The 16,961-nt window shown below is 61.0% G+C and overlaps 4 protein-coding genes across 8 annotated transcripts; all 4 read right to left on the bottom strand.

Moving 5' to 3' along the window:
* Positions 1–204: 204 nt before the first annotated feature.
* LOC147048603 (molybdopterin synthase catalytic subunit) lies at positions 205–1,530 on the bottom strand. The gene is made up of 5 exons (XM_085925781.1): positions 1,391–1,530; positions 1,025–1,142; positions 804–960; positions 564–687; positions 205–486 (listed from the first exon to the last, which is right to left on the bottom strand). The coding sequence occupies exons 1-5, from the start codon at positions 1,412–1,414 to the stop codon at positions 385–387; spliced, it is 525 nt and encodes a 174-aa protein (XP_085781907.1). The 5' UTR covers positions 1,415–1,530; the 3' UTR covers positions 205–384.
* On the bottom strand, positions 1,393–2,349 carry mocs2 (molybdenum cofactor synthesis 2). Its single transcript, XM_085925782.1, has 3 exons — positions 2,216–2,349; positions 1,623–1,744; positions 1,393–1,540 (listed from the first exon to the last, which is right to left on the bottom strand). The coding sequence occupies exons 1-3, from the start codon at positions 2,225–2,227 to the stop codon at positions 1,411–1,413; spliced, it is 264 nt and encodes an 87-aa protein (XP_085781908.1). The 5' UTR covers positions 2,228–2,349; the 3' UTR covers positions 1,393–1,410.
* A 238-nt stretch (positions 2,350–2,587) lies between these two features.
* Positions 2,588–6,125, bottom strand: LOC147048601 (uncharacterized). Of its 5 annotated transcripts, none has more exons than XM_085925763.1 (11): positions 5,568–6,125; positions 5,164–5,247; positions 4,653–4,877; positions 4,195–4,495; positions 3,909–4,133; positions 3,788–3,811; positions 3,605–3,725; positions 3,335–3,423; positions 3,198–3,269; positions 3,003–3,133; positions 2,588–2,948 (listed from the first exon to the last, which is right to left on the bottom strand). In XM_085925763.1, the coding sequence occupies exons 2-11, from the start codon at positions 5,243–5,245 to the stop codon at positions 2,791–2,793; spliced, it is 1,428 nt and encodes a 475-aa protein (XP_085781889.1). In that variant the 5' UTR covers positions 5,246–5,247; positions 5,568–6,125; the 3' UTR covers positions 2,588–2,790. The 5 variants fall into 5 exon arrangements, with proteins under 5 accessions (XP_085781889.1, XP_085781885.1, XP_085781886.1 ...); XM_085925759.1 differs by having other exon boundaries at positions 2,591–2,948; positions 3,909–4,100; XM_085925760.1 differs by lacking the exon at positions 3,909–4,133 and having other exon boundaries at positions 2,593–2,948.
* Positions 6,126–6,224: 99 nt separating this feature from the next.
* Positions 6,225–16,694, bottom strand: apc (APC regulator of WNT signaling pathway). The gene is made up of 16 exons (XM_085925755.1): positions 16,447–16,694; positions 14,581–14,739; positions 14,251–14,338; positions 13,920–14,064; positions 13,746–13,854; positions 13,445–13,558; positions 13,306–13,368; positions 13,084–13,137; positions 12,920–13,009; positions 12,675–12,852; positions 12,341–12,541; positions 12,112–12,207; positions 11,814–11,953; positions 11,534–11,728; positions 11,240–11,454; positions 6,225–11,169 (listed from the first exon to the last, which is right to left on the bottom strand). Exons 2-16 carry the CDS (start codon positions 14,716–14,718, stop codon positions 6,483–6,485), a joined length of 6,513 nt encoding a protein of 2,170 aa, XP_085781881.1. The 5' UTR covers positions 14,719–14,739; positions 16,447–16,694; the 3' UTR covers positions 6,225–6,482.
* Positions 16,695–16,961: the final 267 nt, after the last annotated feature.

Here is a 16,961-nt window from a genome sequence, read left to right as displayed (position 1 = left end):
AGTTGATCAGCTGACCTGGGTGGGAGGGGAGGGGGCGGCGGCGGAGTTGATGAGCTCTTCCGGTCAGCGTCAATCCGCCAGCCGGCTGAGCGAGCGTCACGTCTCGTGACGTCACGCTGCCACCTTCGCCCTCCGGAAACAAGAAAAAAAAGAAAGAAAACAAAACAAAATGGAGGCTTGGGGGGGGACGACGACGACGAAAAGGGCTCGCCTTTTTCACTCCTCCGACGCGTGATTTCTCTTTTCTCGTTTGGCTCCGCTCACGACTACATGTGATTTGACAAACAGCTGCACATGGTCACAGGGCAATGTCACAATCTGTATGGCAACAAACTTATGTGGACAAACAAGTGATTGGCCGCCAGAATGACAAGTTTGCCTTCTTTATTGATCAATGGGTGGAGAAGCGGCGTGGCCGCCGTGGCAACTGGCCCAGGCACACTCGGCGTTTTCCTTCCAGCTGCTCCCGCGATCCTCGTACACTTCCTGCGGAGCGGTCGAGAGGTGAGCCCGGGTGACCGGACGGGTCGAGTCGGCCCGCCGACGAGCGGAGCCATCCTGACCTTCTTCCACACGGGCACGTTGGCCTTCAGGCCGTCCAGCAGGTTAGCGAGGGCCTGCTGGCCTTGGCGGCGGTGCGGAGACGAGACGGCCGCCACCACGCTGGCCTCTCCCACAGCCACCCACCTGAGGGAGGAAGGAAGGAGCGGAGCGGAGCGGAGCGGAGCAGAGCAGAGCGGAGCGGAGCGCCGGGTTAAGAGCGGAGCGTTCACGGCGGCCCGCGGTTACGGCGTTGGTGCGACCCGAGGCGGTGGTGCACGCAGATGTGCACGAGGTCGGGCCAACGCGCCCGCAGGCGCCGGCACAGCTCGGCCAGCTCCGACCGGACCATGGCCTCGTACGCCTCGTACTCCAGACCGATCACCTTGCCGCCGTCCGACCGGTCCTGGCGCGTGGTACCTGCGACGAGGGACGCCGCATCTTATCCGGGGCCTCGGCACAGAGCAAGCGATGGCACCCGTACCGATGAAGAGAGAAATGGCGCCGCAGGAGGCGCTGGCGACGGCCGCCACCACGTCGTCGACGGACAGCCGATGGCGGCTCAGCTGGAAGATGTCCCGCGCTTCCTCTGCTGCCGCCGCCTGCCAGGGAAGATGGCGGATGAGAGTGGGTGCCACTGTTACCACGGTTAGCTTATGGACTATGATTGTGGCAGCAAACGTTTGTCAGATAGCATTGTTGTCTGTGAGGAGGGGAAGGGAGGCGGCGCTCAGAGGCTCATACGATGGTGTCCGTGTTCATTGTCGGCATCGTTGCGACAACGAGTGTCCTAACGCCATGTTAGCAGCATGTTGCAATTCTTATTGCGCAACGAAGGGAAGAAGCTCACGATGGGCGGCGATGGGCTGCTCATCCCCCGCTCAGCGGCGGCACCACGGCGATCTCGTCTCCGTCTCGCAGCGTCAGCGGCTCCCGGTCGTCGACGGCGACGTACTGATGGCGCACGGCCAACACCACGTGCCCCTGCAAGGCCCGCAACCTGTACGCACGCACGCACGCACGCAGGCAGGCACATCAGACACACGAGGCCCCCATTCTGCTCAGCTGGGCTCGGCTCCAACCTGGGGTGTTGTCCTAGCAAGCGAGTCCAAAGGTCCCGACTGCTGATTGGCGTGTCCACTTGTAAGGTCTCCTCACGCAGGCCGCTGAGCTCTGCGCTCTCAGCAAAGTACAAGACGCACACCTAGAGCACGCACACTTGGTCACGCAGATGTTCCCTCCCCAACGCAAAGACAACTGCCAGGCAGGCAATCGGAATGATTGGCATCGCTTTCAGATGTGGCTTCCGTTTGGCCATGTCAATCATTTATTTGCCACAATATTTGAAAAGAATAGAGGAAATTGTGCAAAACTCTTCCTTTAAGTCGCCGAAACGATGACTTTCACAACATTCCTCGAAAAATGCCCTAAACAGGGCCGGGCCGGGCCGGGCCGGGCGGCCGCCATCGGTCACCATGCGGTCTACCTTGCATACGCCACGTTATGTTGAGCTGAAGGCAGCCAATGTTCCTTTTTTTTGTAGAGATGCTTTTAACGACTCAAACAAATTACGCGACGTTGTTCGGAGGGAGTTTCGGCTCCTGGTTTGTTCGGCTAGCATCAGAATGCAGTGGATTTTAAACGCGTCGCTGGCTAGCGGCCATCAGAAACTCACGCGCGCGGTCATCTGGGGACTCCGGGAGGGGAAGGATTTGATTGATTTCAAAACACAAGAGTTTTCTTTCTAGAAAGCGGAGGTCGAGTTACGTCACGACAGTTTGCCTTTCTATTGGCTTGCTCGATTTCTTCCACGACGGTTATTTGGGTGCTATTTAGCGCAACACCACCCCCTGCTTTGCAAATGAAGAACAGCGCCAACTAAGTGAAGCACAGTCAACCAACCGCATATTGGCGATTTGGGACGCGCGGATTCGTCACACCGCATTTTCCCCTGCCCCCGTTGATTCGGGAACCCCCCCCCCCCCCTTTAAATCGCCACCCGCCTCCACAAATAGCAGCGGTCGACCGCAGTTTTGTATTGACTCGCGACTGGTCCAGTCCATTCTTTGTCAAAACGTGCCCAAAACTGACATCGACTGGCGACCGGTCCATTTCTTGGTTTGCGGGGTTCCCGACCTTTTCTTCAATCTGATGGAAATTCCTGAGAGACGCAAGTTAGCGAGTTTGAGACCACTTGAGCACTTGACTTTATTCACTCCAAAAAACACAACTATTACACGGAAAGTGCGCTCACACATCCAAACCCTGAGCAGTCAGGAAGTCTTCCAGCGCGCTTAGTCTCTGCACCAGCATCACATCCAGGTCCGACTGGTCGTCGACGCTGCGCCCCGCGCGGTACTGTCGCCGTACGACGCGTTTTCTGGGCACCGCGACAGGAAGTCCAACACCTGCAAACAAAATGGATGCGGCAAGTTGCGGCTTGTTGCGGCCGATTGCGCTACCTTGAGCTCGTTTCCTCTTCCTGGGTTGAGTGAAGTCCGGGAAGAGGAGGAGCCTGCGCCGCCTCTGCTGGCCAATGAGGAGCAAAGCTCCGTCCTTCTCCCGAGGCTCCTCAAAGATGGTCTCCAGAGTCCTGCAGAGCAGAGAAGGTGGCAGCGGGGGAACGGTGGTCCTCCCTCCCTTGCCGTTTTACGTACCTGTTGTTGCCGGGACATTTGTAGTTTTTGTTGGTGTAAATCTCCTCCACGCTGAACTCCTTCTTATTCAACCTCAAAGGCAGACAAAAGGCCAGCGTGAGGCCTGCCCCTTCCCCGGCGGCGACCTTCTCGCTCACCTTTTGACCTTGGGCAGGCCCATGGGCGTGAGCGGGATCTCTCGCGGCGCCGCTCGGCGGATCCGGATCCGCGAGACGCGTCCGGCTTTCTGACGAGAGACGCAGACGTCAACCTGCGCTGCTCTTTTGCTTTCAAACACTCGGCAAAGTGACTGTTGCCATTAGTGGTAGGACAAGCCCAACAAAATGAAATGAACAAAACACTAGCAAACAATCCCAAAGTGTTGAGCAGCTGAACATTATGGGCCGGACAGATGCCGACTGGCGCACCTGCTTGCAGCCACTTGGCGACTGGGCGACCGGGAGCGACGCGACCGCCTCGGCGCAAGGAGGAAGAGGCGGGGCGAGGAGGCGCTTCTGGGAATTGGCTCCTCTGTCTGCTCCTGGCGCCCTGCGGTCACGTCACATGGCGTGATGAGACCAAAGGTTGCAAGTGAAGATATTTGTACTGACCTGAGGTCAGCCTCTCGGATGTAACTGCCAACCAAAAAATAAGAAAGGCGCTCGTGAAGGCGGCGACCACAACCCATCAATCCACCGATCAATCAATCCACCGTGCAACCAACCAACCAACCAGTGATCGACGGCGAGACTGGGTGGGGCCGTCCAGTCGCTCAAGGGCCGCCAGAGATTCCATTGGGTCCCACCCCCGAGCGCCGCCAGGGCCGCCGCAGACAGACGTAGCAGGGAGGCGGCCGAGCAGGGCGACATAGGGGGCGGCGGCGGCAGCGGGCCGGAAGAGGCGGGCCAGCCCGGCCATCGGCCGCTGGCGGATCGCAGCAAGTCAAAAGGACAGAAGCTGCGAGGACCCGAGCGTCGCTTTCAGCCTTTCATTTCAGCCAATTGGCTCCCATTCCCACCTGTAACCGTTGCGGCACAAAACCAGGCTGACACCCTTGAGCGATTGGCCGCCTTGCTCCGGACTTCCGGGCTCCAAGTTGAGAAGCGTGAGGGTGGCCCGGTCAGGAGCTCCGTCTCCCGTCAGGCGGACGGCCAACCGGCCTACGAACCTCCCGCGGCGCCGGTGCCCCTCTCCCGCTCTGTGGTTGCTCCTCCTCTTGATGCCTCTCCCCTCCGGTCGTCTCTCGCCCTCCCTGGGACAAAGCGGCGAGCTCTCGGGGGCGACGGAAGAGGACGGCGGCCCGGGGAATGTGGCCGGCCCTAAAGAGAAGGGGAAGAAGAAAAGGCGCAAACGCCAAAGCATGGATTCCCAACACAACCACGGCAATGCGGCGGGCGACGCCTGTACGTACACTGGCGGGCGCCGCTATCGCACCATCCCGACCCGCTCGATTGCGTCGCCCTCTGGGAGCGTTACCTCTGCGACAGTCAACTCGCGGCACGGCGCGTCTCTCGGGGCTCTTCCTTCCGCCGCCAGCCGTTCGCTCCAAAGCGTCCACTCGCCGGGCCAACGATGCCAGCGCCCCTCGCAGGAGACGCCGCACTTCCATCCTGTGGGTGGCCAGGAGGCGGGGCAAAAGCGCCGCGCAAGGACAGCTGGGCCGAGGGCCGGGTTGCCGCCGCTGACGACCCCGAGGAGCGACTGTAAGAGCCCACGCAATTTTCATTCAATCTACGTAGGTCGCAACGTGTGCTTTTTGCATTCAGTCACGGGTCCCGTCCCGCATGCCCTCTAAGACTGTTGGGCAGAAATCTTCTACAAATGGATGCAGTCAGTGCACGAGTGTGTTCATTTCACGTACTCTTGTCGAATCAATCAGAGCAATGTGTGTTTCTATGGGCAAAAGCTGTTTGGAGACTGTTCAAGCGTGTCTGACTGTTTCTGCCAAGCGGATTGAAAACCTTCTCATTTTAGCTCACACACTTACGCGCTTGCGGGGCTCCGTAGACATTCTTGTCAGCTGATGGGGGTGGAGGAGGCGTCACTCCCGGCGGGGGAAGGGACAGCATGACTACGGAGAGAGAGAGAGAGAGAGAGAGAGAGAGAGAGAGAGAGAGAGGGAGGGTGGTGTTTAAACCGGTGACGTCATATTTGACACGAAACCTCTCGCGAGACCTGGGCCCCGCTAAACTCAATCCGAGTAGCATTGAAACTAATGTGCTCAAAAGGTTTTTGTTCCTTATGAACGCATTATAAACAACGCAGGAGCAGGTGAACGCACGCACACGCGCGCGCGCGCACGTTTGTAGCACAGAAAGCCACAAGGCGTCGCGCGAGAAGCTGCGGCTGATCGCTGCCATTTGCATTTGACAAAGCTCGAAAAATATGTACCTTTTTCGATCCTGGCAGCTCAGCAAACTCCCCGAATTGTCTCGAACGTCATTTGAAGACGGTCGGGGGTAGCAAAGAGTCAAATGGAAAATGATTTTTTTTTCCCAGGAAAATGGATGAGTCCAGCGAAGCGGCGTTGAGCTTTACCCAAACAACGAGCACTTCCGAATAGATTTCGAAATAAAAGATGAACCCGACATGGACTCTGCTACAAACAATAGCACAGTGACCACGGGTAATCACATATTGTTGAGTAATAGTTGTGTAAATATACGAGCAAATTTCACCCTAAGTGCGTTTAAAACCAGTGGGTATCGTTTCCATTAGGTTCGCTCGCCCGGGTGTACGCATGCGCAAGGAATTAGGGAACGGGAGAGGAGAGAGAGGGCGTTTACCTCGAGTTTGCTCCGTTTAGCGTCTTCTTCTTTTTGGATCGTCCGGCGGTTGGCCATCTAACGGGGCATTACCGCCACCTACTGTTCCAGATACCGGCTGTCTTCTTGAACTGCTACATGGTTTCATTTTGATACCGTCGATTGCAACACTAAATACATTGAAATCTTGACGTGAAAGTGTTGCACTAGCGTTGGCACAAAAAAAACCCCAGCATTTTATAATGTAACAAATGTATCAGTCCCAGGATACACGACAAAAGGGTTGAGCTAAAACGTTGACTTTTATTCTTACGTTATGTCGCCAAAAACATTTAAATTAATAAGTTAGGCGTTACAGTGTTTGTCAGTGAAAACATCCACAGCGTCCCTACGAACGGAATCGTCTCAAGGGAACGGCGTCTTCTTTTGGGGTTGGGTGGGCATGCGGGAAGACGAGCTAAGCGCTACACATCCTAAGTGGTAGATAGAAAAAGATGACAGCCTGATTGAGCGAGCTTTCTGAAACGGAGGGAGGGGCCTTTCATACCGACGTGACAATATAGGAGCCGTGTTCGCCGCCGCCGCCGGCACAGCCTCCTTCGCCACCCTTGGGCTCCCGCTTTTTGGTGACGGGGGTAGGGATAAGCGAGGGCCTTGCAGGTGCGTTGGATGTGGCAGCAGAGGGCGATGTGGAGGCGGCCGAGTCAGGGTTGCTCTTCCTGGGACTGGGCGTGTAGTTAAAGGGGCTGACCCTGGCGGCCACGGCGCCACTGCGCTGCTGCTGCTGCTGCTGCTGAAGGCGCTGCTGAAGGCGCTCCGGCGCCGCTGGCGGCGGCTTGTCCTCCAAGCTGTCGCAGCTGCGCCGTAAGTTCAGGTTGGTGGAGGAAGTGGACGAGGAGGACGAGGAGGAGGAGGGCAGTTTGGAAGGGACGAGGCCTGGAATGACAGGCGGGGCGTTGGGAGAGCGCGCCGAGCACGAGGACGCCGAGCGCGGGTTGTTGACGGGACAATCTTCCAGGCGTACCCACACTTCCTCCTGGTCCAAGGCTTCCCCCACGCCGGCGCTCTTGGCCCGCTGCCACGTTCCCGTGGATCGGGCACCGGGCTCCTCCTCGCTTCGGGCCTTCTCGCTCGACTCGGACGAGGCCGAGAGGACAGAGGAGGAACTTCCGGTTCGCTTCCAGGTGCCCACGCGAGGCAACGAGCTGGAATGTTTGCTCTGGCGCTTCCAGGTTCCCGTACGGCCCAAGTGCGACGACGACTCGGCCGCGCTGTCCTGGGGGCGAGACGGACTCTCCGATTGGGAGCGGACGGCATCCTGTCTGCGAGACGTGGCGGCGGCGGCGGACTCTTCCAGCTTCCTCTTGAGCGTGGGGCTGGGCACCTCCTTGATGAACGTGGACTGGCGGACGAGTGCGGGTTTCTCCACTTCCGCCTTCTCCTTCTTTGAGACATTGTTGCGGCCGACCTGACTCGCCGCAGCGCCAGGTTTGGCGGCGGCGGCGGGCGACGCTGTGCGCGGCAGCTGCGATGGTCTCCCTCCTCTATGAGAGGAACGCGACGGCGTGGAATCCCGAGACGAGTCGCCGCTCCCTGGCACTTTGGCGGGGGCTCTGGGTTTGCTCCTTCCCCTACCCGCCAGCTCGGCCCTAGGCTTTCCGGTGATGGGGCTCCGATAAACCTTCTTGCCACCCCTCACCGCCGCCTTCGGCTGGTCTTCTTGGCCCTTCTTTTTGTCCTCGGCAGACGGTTTGACCACCCTGGCGCCCGGCTTGGACTCGGCCTGCCGGTCGGGGGCGCTGCCGGCGGGCGGCGGCGGGCGGAACGGCGAGCCCACCGATTTGAGGGATAGCACAGAATCGGAGTCGGATGAGCCTTGGGGGGACGGCGACGAAGCGGCGGCGGCGTTGAGGCTGCTGACGACAGAGTTGGCACCTTCTTGAATGGCTTTCCAGTCGAAGGACTCGGAGTCCGGGGAGGCGGGGCTCTGCGGTACATCCAAAGGCTCCTCCTCGGCCAGCATGCGGTCCTCCGCTTTGGCTGCAGGAAGGGGCGTTGCGGCGGCGGCGGCGGAACTCTTCTTCTTCTTCTTCTTCTTGGGCATGGCCGAGCTGATGCACTCCTGCAGGAGGTCGTCTTCAGAATCAATGCTGAGCGAGCTGAGCGAGGAGTTCCTGGAGAAGCAGACAGGCGTGTCCTCCACGTGGAAGGCTTTGGGCGTGTAGGCGCACAGGCGCGGCGGCGCTTTTACGGGCACCTGCGCAGCGGGCTCTGCGCTGCCGCCCTGTTGCTCATTCAGCCGCTGCGGCGGCGGCCGCCGGGGGGCCGCAAACTCATTGTTGTTGTTCTCCTGGTCAATGTCGCTCAGCGAACTGAGAGAAGAGTTCCTGGAGAAGCAGACGGGCGTGTCCTCCATGGCAAACTTCTGCTTTTCATCCGAGGCGGGCGGGTTGGCGCCGCCGGCTTTACCCGGAGGGAAAACTTCCGCCGCCGCCGCCGGCGTCTGTTTGTCCCGCTCGCGCCGTTTGCGGACCTCATCCCGTTTGCCGTCCTCGTCCCGCTTCCGTTCTTCGTCCTTCTCGTCGTCGTCAAAATCGAGCGAGCTCAGCGAGTCGTTGCGGGAGAAGCAGCAGGGCGTTCCCTCGATGGGGGTGTAGCGATGCGGCGAGTCGAAAGCGAAGCCCGGCTTGACTTTAGCCGCCCGCTGGGTGGGCTTGACCGGCGAGGTCGGCTTTAGCGGCGCGGCGGCCGACGAGGGACGTGCTGTGGGGTTCTTGTGCTGCTGGGGAATGAAAAGGGGCGGGGCCGGAGGGGGCGGGGCCGGCTCGCCGCCGCCGCCAGAGGACGCTCGAACGGGCTTCCTGGGTTTGGCTTTGGGCATGGCGGCACTGATGCACTCGGCGAGGATGTCCTCGCCGTTGTCGCCCTCTGGAAGTCCGGCGCGGTGTGCCTGCGAAGAGGAGGCGGCGGGCGCAGCGGCGGCGGCGGCGGCGGGATGGGCCTCCTCGTTGGGCGGCGAGTCGATGGTGAGGTCGCTGAGCGACGTCGCGGTGGAAAAGTTGAGCGGTGTTCCCTCCACGCAGTAGACACGGGGAACCTCCTCGCTTGGCGGCTCCTTCTTCTGCGAGGGGAGGAGCTTGTAGACCGGGAGCTGGGTGCCTTTGCCTTGCTGTTGCTGCTTCTTTGGTTTCCGTGACGACTTGGGCATGGCCATGATGATGCACGCCTTCAGGATCTGAGTGTCGTCGTCGTCGTCGTCGTCGTCGGACTCTTGGAGCACCCGCTGAGATGGCCCTTCCTCCTTGGCCGGGACCCGGCCGCCGTTCTGGCTTTGGTCCCGGCCGCCGTTCTGGCTTTGGTCCCGGGCGCCGTCGCGCTTCACGTCGGCTGCGATGAAGGGCTCGTCCATACTGAGCGCGCTCAGACTGGAAGCGTAGGAGAAGCCGTGCGGCGTGCTCTCGGTCGCAAAGTGCAGCAGGACGTCGGCGGCGCTCTCCTCCGCCTCCTTCTTCTTGGCGGCCTTCTGCTCCCCTGCGGTCATGGCGGAAGGCGGCGGCACCGTCTGTGGCGGTGGCGGCGTCTTGGCGCGGCTGGGGGGCATGGTTTGGCCGGGACTGTCGGGCAGGTCGCTGGGACTGACCACCCCGCTGGGCATGCCGCTGCACGGCTCGCTGGAGCGCACGGAGCTGGCGATGGACGAAGTGGAGAAGCTGTCCAGCGAGCTGACCGACGTGCAGCGACTGAACATGAGCGGCGTCTCCTGAGCGTACTGCTGCTCCGGCGGACTCTTTGGAGTGCGGGCGCCCAACGCCGGCTGATGCTGGTGGGCATTGTGGTGGTGGTGATGGTGGGGGTGGTGGGCGCGCCGTCCTCGCGCCGCCGCAGCGGGGACAACGGGCGTCTGGCTCTCCACTTCTTTGCGCTGCCGCTGCTCGTCCCCGGCCGCTCGCCTCTTCCTCGCCGCCGCGTCGGCGTCCTCCTCCTCTTCCTCGGGCGACAAGGACGACAGCGAGCTTCCGCCAGAGAAGCAAATGGGCGTGTCCTCAACGCAGTAGGTCTGCGTCGACTCTTGGTGACCCTTGGGTGGCAGGTGCGGCGGGGGGCACGGGGCAGAGGGGGCGCTATTGGGGGCCGGGCCGTCTCCAGCCTGGAAGGGAGGCTTGCGTGAAACCTCGCCGCCGTATTTCAGGCTGTAGTCGATGGGCTGCTCGGGCCCGGCGGCGGCGGCGGCGGCGGGGTCGCCGGCGCCGCCGTAGCGGGAGGCCGGCGGGACGGCGTAGCGGGCGGGCTGCGCCGGCGGCACCCGAGCGTTGGCGCCGTCGCTCCTCATCCTCGTGGCGCCGGCCTGCTCGTCGCGCCGCTCCGTCTCGGTCCTGCCGCGGTGGCTGGGACTCTGCCTTCCGGAATTGAGCTGCTCGTCCGAGTACTTGAGGCTGTAGTTGATGGGCGTGTCCACCTCCGCGCCGTCGTCGTCCGCCATATGGTTAACGCTGCGAATCTTGTGAGCCAGGTCGGCCGGGTACTTCCTGTAGACGCAGCACCTGCCGGCGCCGCCGCTGTCGTCCGAGGAGTAGAGCGGTTCCGAGGACGGTTTGGTTTTGCCGCGGGTGCCGTAGCCGTCGGCGCTGGTCACGCTGTTGATGCTGTCGCTGGACGCTCGCACGCTGGCGGCGAAGACGGGCCGCGCGTACGCCGCCGACTCGTCCGCGCTGGGCTTGGAGCCGTCGGCATTTTTTGGACTGGACAGAACCGGCGTGTTGGCGTAGGAGCGGGTGGCGTTGGCCGCTCCGCCGGCACCGCCGCAGTCCCGCGCCTTCCCGTGCGCCTTCCCGTGCGCCGCCTTTGGGCTGAGGTTGTCGATGTTGTCAAAGGTCTCGGAGAGCTGCTGAGCGTCCAGCTCCTTGAAGAGCGCCTTCTGCTTGCGGGCGTGCAGCGAAGGCGCCCCGGCGCCCGGCGAAAGCACACTGGCGTCCTTGTAACGAGCCGGCCGGTTGGCCATCAGGTTTCGCAGGGCGGCGGCGCTGCCCATGGCGATCATCTTGTGGCGGGAATGGATGAGGTTGCGCAGCATTCCCACGGCGCCCAGCTCCCACAGGGCCTCCTGATCCTTGGCGTCGCGCGCCGAAAGGTTCCACAGGGTTCCGCAGGCATTGGACACGATGGTCAGGCTGTGCGATTTCAGGTGCTGCAGCAACGTGGGCAGGCAGCCGTGCTCCCGCAGGATGCGTCTGCGAGCAGATACATCCGTCCGTCCGTCCGTCCATCCATCCATAGGGTCAGCCGGCCGAGCCAACTCACCTGTACGCCTCGTTGGTGGCGATGAGGCTGGAGACGTTCCTCAGGATGCCGCCTCCGCTCTCGATGATGGCCAAGGTGTTGGTGTGGCTGCGGTGCGTCAACGTCCCCACCAGGAAGGCCAGCGCGCCGTCCACCGAGCAGATGTCGGCCTTGTTCTCCGTGCAGTGCGCCGACAGGTTCCAGAGCGCGCTCAGGACCGACTTGAGCGTGGACTCCTGCCCGGGCGGATGGGCAAACGGACGGACGGACAGTCGGACGGACGCTCAGCGGCTGTTGGCTAGCGCCACGACTCACCTTCTGGACATCCAGGGCGCAGCCCACCAGCGCCCGCACACTGCCCACTTCGCGCAGCGTCTGCTTGCTGTTGACGTCCGCTCGCCACGACAAGTTCCTCAGCACGCTGGCCATCACCTGCTGCAGGTCTTCGCTTTCAGACTTGAGCTGCTTGACCATGGCGCGCATGCAGCCCTTCATGGAGCACAGCGTGGCCTGGAGGGCACAAAGTGCGAGGGACTCAAGATGACTCGAGAGGCCGGCGGCGAGCCGAGCTACGGGCGCGGCGCGGCTGCCCGACCTTATTGGCCACGTCTCCAAAGGTCAGATTGGTGAGCGACATTCCGGCGTAGCGGCGCAGCGTGACGCTGTAGTGGTCTCTGCTCAGGTCCAACATCTCGCAGTCCACCTGCAGCAGCTCGGCCACCGCCTGCAGGCCACCTGAGCGTCACCGCACACACGTTAGCTAGCACGCAATGCCGTGCTGTGCTGCGTTGTGCGATTTCTCATGACACCGCAGCTAGCTCTTATTTCAACTTTTCAGCCATCTTGAGACCTTCCACCCTCCCTAATCTTTGCGGGGATTTTTGCTCGCTCACCAAGCTCGTTCATGGCGTGCCGATGCTCCTCGTCGAAAGAGAGTTTCATGAGGACGCAGACGGCGGGACAGATCTGATGGTCGACGGGCGAGGGCACTGCCGCGCACGGTGAGGAACAGCAGATGAAACGGGGCGATGGCGGCGGCCAGCTGCTCGCTCGCTCGCTCGCTCGCTCGCTCGCTCACTCACTCACTCACTCACTCACTCACTCACTCACTCACTCACTCACCGGGGTTGTCCTCCTGCTCGGCACCCCTCTCGTGGTTCTCCTGCCAGCTCCAGCAGGCCTCGCAGTAATGGCGCACCTGCTCCAGCAGATGGAGCACGCGGATCTCCCGCCGGCCCCGCTTGTCGTCCGGCTGACTGTGCACAATGTTATGCAGCGCGGCCGAGGCACGGGCGCGGGCCTCCTTGCTGCCGCGCGAGTTACCTAGGCAACAAAAGGAGAGGGCCGGCGGCTAAGGCGGCGGCTAAGGCGGCGGCTAAGGCGGCGGCTAAGGCAGCGGCTAAGGCAGCGGCTGCCAGCGCCTGCGGGAGGCTGAGCAACTTGTGGCCGCCGCTACCTAGCAACAGCGAGTCCTTGTCATTGCCGTGCAGCAGCTGGATGAGCAGCGGCAGGCAGCCGGACTGTCGCATGGCGATGCAGGAGTCCTGTGAGCTGGACATGGCCAGCAGCGTGCGGGACATGTCGTCCTTGTCGTGCGTTCCCAGCATGGACAGAAGGCTGTACACCATCTCCACCTGCGGGGGACACACGTTGTTAGCATTGGCGGCGGGCGGGCGGGCGGGCGTCCAGGAGCTGCCTCACCTTTGTTCCCAAGTGGCTTGTGATTCGCCGGGGCACAGAGTAAGCCGTCTCGTTGGCCGGCTCGCGCTCCGATCGAGGGGCGGCGGCGGTCTGCGGACCGACGGCCAACACGTCAACGCTAGCTGGGAACGCACCGTTTGCGAGTCAGCCTCTTTTTAACTGACCTGCGAGACCGCCAGAGCGCCCCCGCCTTCGTTGGAACCCCGGGCGTCTTCCACCTGCACACGCACACACACACACACACACACACACACACACACACACACACACACACACACACACACACACACACACACACACACAGCGGCGGTGGCGGCGGTGGCAGATGAGCAACTGCAGATGAGCAACTTCGGAGCCACCTTCGAGACGAGACACAAGTTGAGCACCTGCGGTCGAGCGCCTAACTTGCCGATGTCCTTGTCGATCTGGTGGATGCGAGCCGCGCGAGCCTGCAAGCGCGCGTGGGGACGGGCACACGTTGAGGGCCGGCCAAACAAGGCACACAAGAGGAGGCGAGCGACGCACCTCGGCTCGCTTCTCCATCTCCTGACGGGACCCCAGCTGCTCTTCCATGGCGGCGTGAATCTGGCGGGCCTCAAACTCCAGCTGACGACGACTCATGTCCGTCTGCAGTGTGAACTGGAAACATAGCGACGTACGTCGTGAAGATGGGCCAGCCGGCCGGCCAGCCAGCCAGTTAGCCAGCCAGTTAGCCAGCCAGTTAGCCAGCCAGTTAGCCAGCCAGTTAGCCAGCCAGTTAGCCAGCCGGCCAGCCGGCCAGCCAGCCAGCCAGCCGTCTCGATCCAATTTGAAAGGGCGCGTTTACATTCTCGCTGAGGGGCAAACTGTCGATCCTCTCGGTCAGATTGAGAAGTTGAGCGTAGTACCAGCCTTTCTCCTTCTCCTCCTTCTCCAGCTCGGCCAATAGGAGCGCTCTGCAGAGCAAACGGCCGCAGCCAATCAGAGAGAATTGCTGAAGCGCTGGCCGACCGTTGCCCACCTCTCTTTCTCCAGCTCCTCCAGGCAGCGCTCGTGGTGGCCACCGTCTTTGGACGCCGACGGCGCTCTCCTCGCCGCCGCCGCCATGCCGGACGGCGCCGGAGGCCTCGGCCTGGCTTTGAAGCCACCGGGGTCCAAGCTCATATCTGGGCAAACACAAAGGCGAGGACATTTGCTGACCGCGTGCGTCTGCTGCCTCTTTGGCCACGTGGCTTGACGGCGCCGCGACCCTTCTCTTGCTGCGGCCGCAGAATGTCGAGAGAGAAAACGTGCCACTTTCGAGGGCGCTCTGCGTGCCTGCCTGTGTGCACGCGTGCGTGGGCGCCATTCACCTTTCAGCCTGACCACGAGCTCCAGCTGGGATCCCAGCGCCTCCTCCGAGTCGTCTTCCACGGTGCCCTGAAGCTGCTTCAGCGCTTCCTGGTTCACGGAAAGACCATTTGCCGTCAGAGCACACCAAGTTGGGACCCCACGCGCTCACTACGCTGACCCGGGGACGGGGCCGATCGCTGACCGATTAGCAAACGCTTGCAGAGCGCCCGCCCTGGTCAAGTGGCAACAAAGGCTCTTTTTCCGTTTAAGACTTTGGAAGGGTGATGACTGGAAACACCCTGGTGGAGGCGGCCCGGCCCCGCCCGGCCCCGCCCGGTGGCGACACGCACCTTCATGTTGGACGCCTCAGTCTCCAGTTTGGTGAGGTGGTTGGAGTTGTCCTGCAGCTCCTGTCGTAGGTTGGAGTTCTCCATCTTCAGCACCTCCACCTGCCTCAGCAGCTGGTCATACGACGCCCCTGCCGACATCTTGTCCCGCTGGCCTCTGACCTAACCCGCGATGACATCATCAAGAAAAAAATGGCGTGGCGTCCCTCGGCAATTCTACCAGCACGCAATGGCAACGACGGGCGCACGGTCTCTGGGAGCGTGCACGTGACACCCAGGTCGTCCGGGCGGCACCCGCATCCGATATTTGTCCGCTTGAGCGTATGCGCGCAGCAAAGAGCTCGGAGCGCAAAGAACGACGGGGCCGCAAAGAGGAGCGACGACGTGAACTATGGCTGCCGGAGTCGGCGTTACAGCGCGTACGACAAGGTGGCAGCCGTCTTCGCATCCGAATAACGAGCATCCATTTTAGATCGCTTTGGACGACGACTGCATCAAAAGAGGCAACTCGCGTCCTCAGTCTCCTCCTGGTCGTCATTGGCGGTCAGCCATTTTCTCTCCCTCCATCAACCCCCCTCCCCTTGCTGGCTTAGTGAGGCTCGCACAACACCGACAGAGCGGAGACAATGACGGGAGGCTGAACCCCCCCCCCCCCCCCTCGATATCTGCCGTCACCCTCCCCCAAGCCCCCTCTCCTCACATCCTGCCAGCAAAGCTCAACTTAGAACAAAGCGCAACCGGAAGCAGACGCCGGGCACGGGAAGGCAAATAAAGAGAGAAAATGGCAGCTCACCCCATCGCTGTCGCCTCCATCGGCTCCTCCGCCGCGTCTGACACAAACGTCAGCCGGGCCCAGCGTCAGCCAATCGGGAGCCTCGCTCGCCCGGAGGAGGGAGGGAGGGAGGGCGAGAGGAAGGGAGGGTGAGAGGGAGCGAGCCAGCGATGGAGGGAGGGAGGGAGGGAGGGAGGGAGAGGGATGCCCCCCACCCCATCTCGCGCCCTTCCACCATGTTTTGCGAGTGACAAGTCAAAGATGGTGAAAAGGGATGACGGCGAGCGCGCCGCTATTGGTCTGATGCCCGTTATAATTTGCTTTGGAAGAAGTGTGGCGATTACACAAAGAAGAATTTCCCTCCCACAAATAAAACAAGGCTGATACTGCAAACAACTTTGTAGGAAATCACAAAAAGGTGCAGGTTTGCTTGCAGACTGTGCTGTAAAAACAATCCAGCCAGTGACCTCTGATGGAGCAAGCCCATCGCTTCCTTCCGAGTACAAATTGTGGACACAAGCATCCGTGAGTGCGGCCGTGTTGCTTGGTGGCCCAACGCAAACAGTTGGTCGTTGACAGCTCACAGCCGCTCCCTCGACCAGATCGAATCGATCTTGATTGTCAACAACTATACAACCAAATTGGGACTTCCACATAAACATAAGGTGACACGAAGCAAATCCTAAGCAATACAATCGCTTAAGTCACGACAACACCATCCTCCCTCCCCTCGGCAAAACCTCCGCCAGTAAAAACTAGACAATGAGAAACCTTGAGCCGTGCTAGCACAAGGATGAGAGAGCGGCTCTCCCACTGTATTGTGGAGCACTAACAACAAGAGGAGGAGCGCCGGAAGCATTAGCAGACGGGCTACTAGCTGCCCGCCCGCCCGCTGCGAGCGAGCGAGCGAGCGACAAGCAGCGCATGACGCCGCCGAAACGACGCGTCTTCAGCGTGCGCGTCCTTACACAAGTGTGACGCAGTGCATTTGCTGCGCGCAGCTATGCTAATGCTAAACGACGTTAAGATCGGCGAAGCTAAGCCAAGCTAAACTAAGCCAAGGCAAGCTAAGCTAAGAGCATGCTGCTTGTTCTTACCTTGTGTGCTCCCGAAAAAGCATCAAAGTGCGGTTCGCGCAATGCACGTCGACGTCAAGTTTAGCGACGGGAGGTCAACGTGTGAACGGAAGGCGCCCGGAGCGGCGGCGGCGGCCACATGCCACGCCGGCATTCAAACGCTGCGCTAGTTCAACTTTTCGCCCAACTTTTCACTTTTCAACTTGGCTACTCGGGCCGCCATCTTGTTTGTGAGCTCGCTCGCTCGCTCGCTGGCGCGCGCACTCCAAGACTGTGCTAATCGATGCACGATCAAATCGATAGTCGCAAGGATTCCGAACAGCTACTATCGACCCTTTACAATTATTTCAGATTTCTCATGGGTTCTTCGAGCAATCGTTTTTAGAACATGTCTATAAGTGTCTGCGTGTGCTTCACTAGTTATTTTCCACTAATTATTGTGTACCGTGGCTTGAAGTTACCTGCAGGCCAAGTAGCTTTAAGCAGAGTGTGCAATTTTTTCCTCTCGTGTCCTCTCTGATTGGCAGAACAAGGCC

This window comes from Syngnathus leptorhynchus, chromosome 12 (genome assembly GCF_054491065.1).
Source record: "Syngnathus leptorhynchus isolate UIUO chromosome 12, UIUO_Slep, whole genome shotgun sequence".
NCBI classification, from domain to species: domain Eukaryota; kingdom Metazoa; phylum Chordata; class Actinopteri; order Syngnathiformes; family Syngnathidae; genus Syngnathus; species Syngnathus leptorhynchus.
The sequence above is the reverse complement of the archived record's forward strand: the minus strand, read 5'-3'. Positions and strand labels throughout refer to the sequence as shown.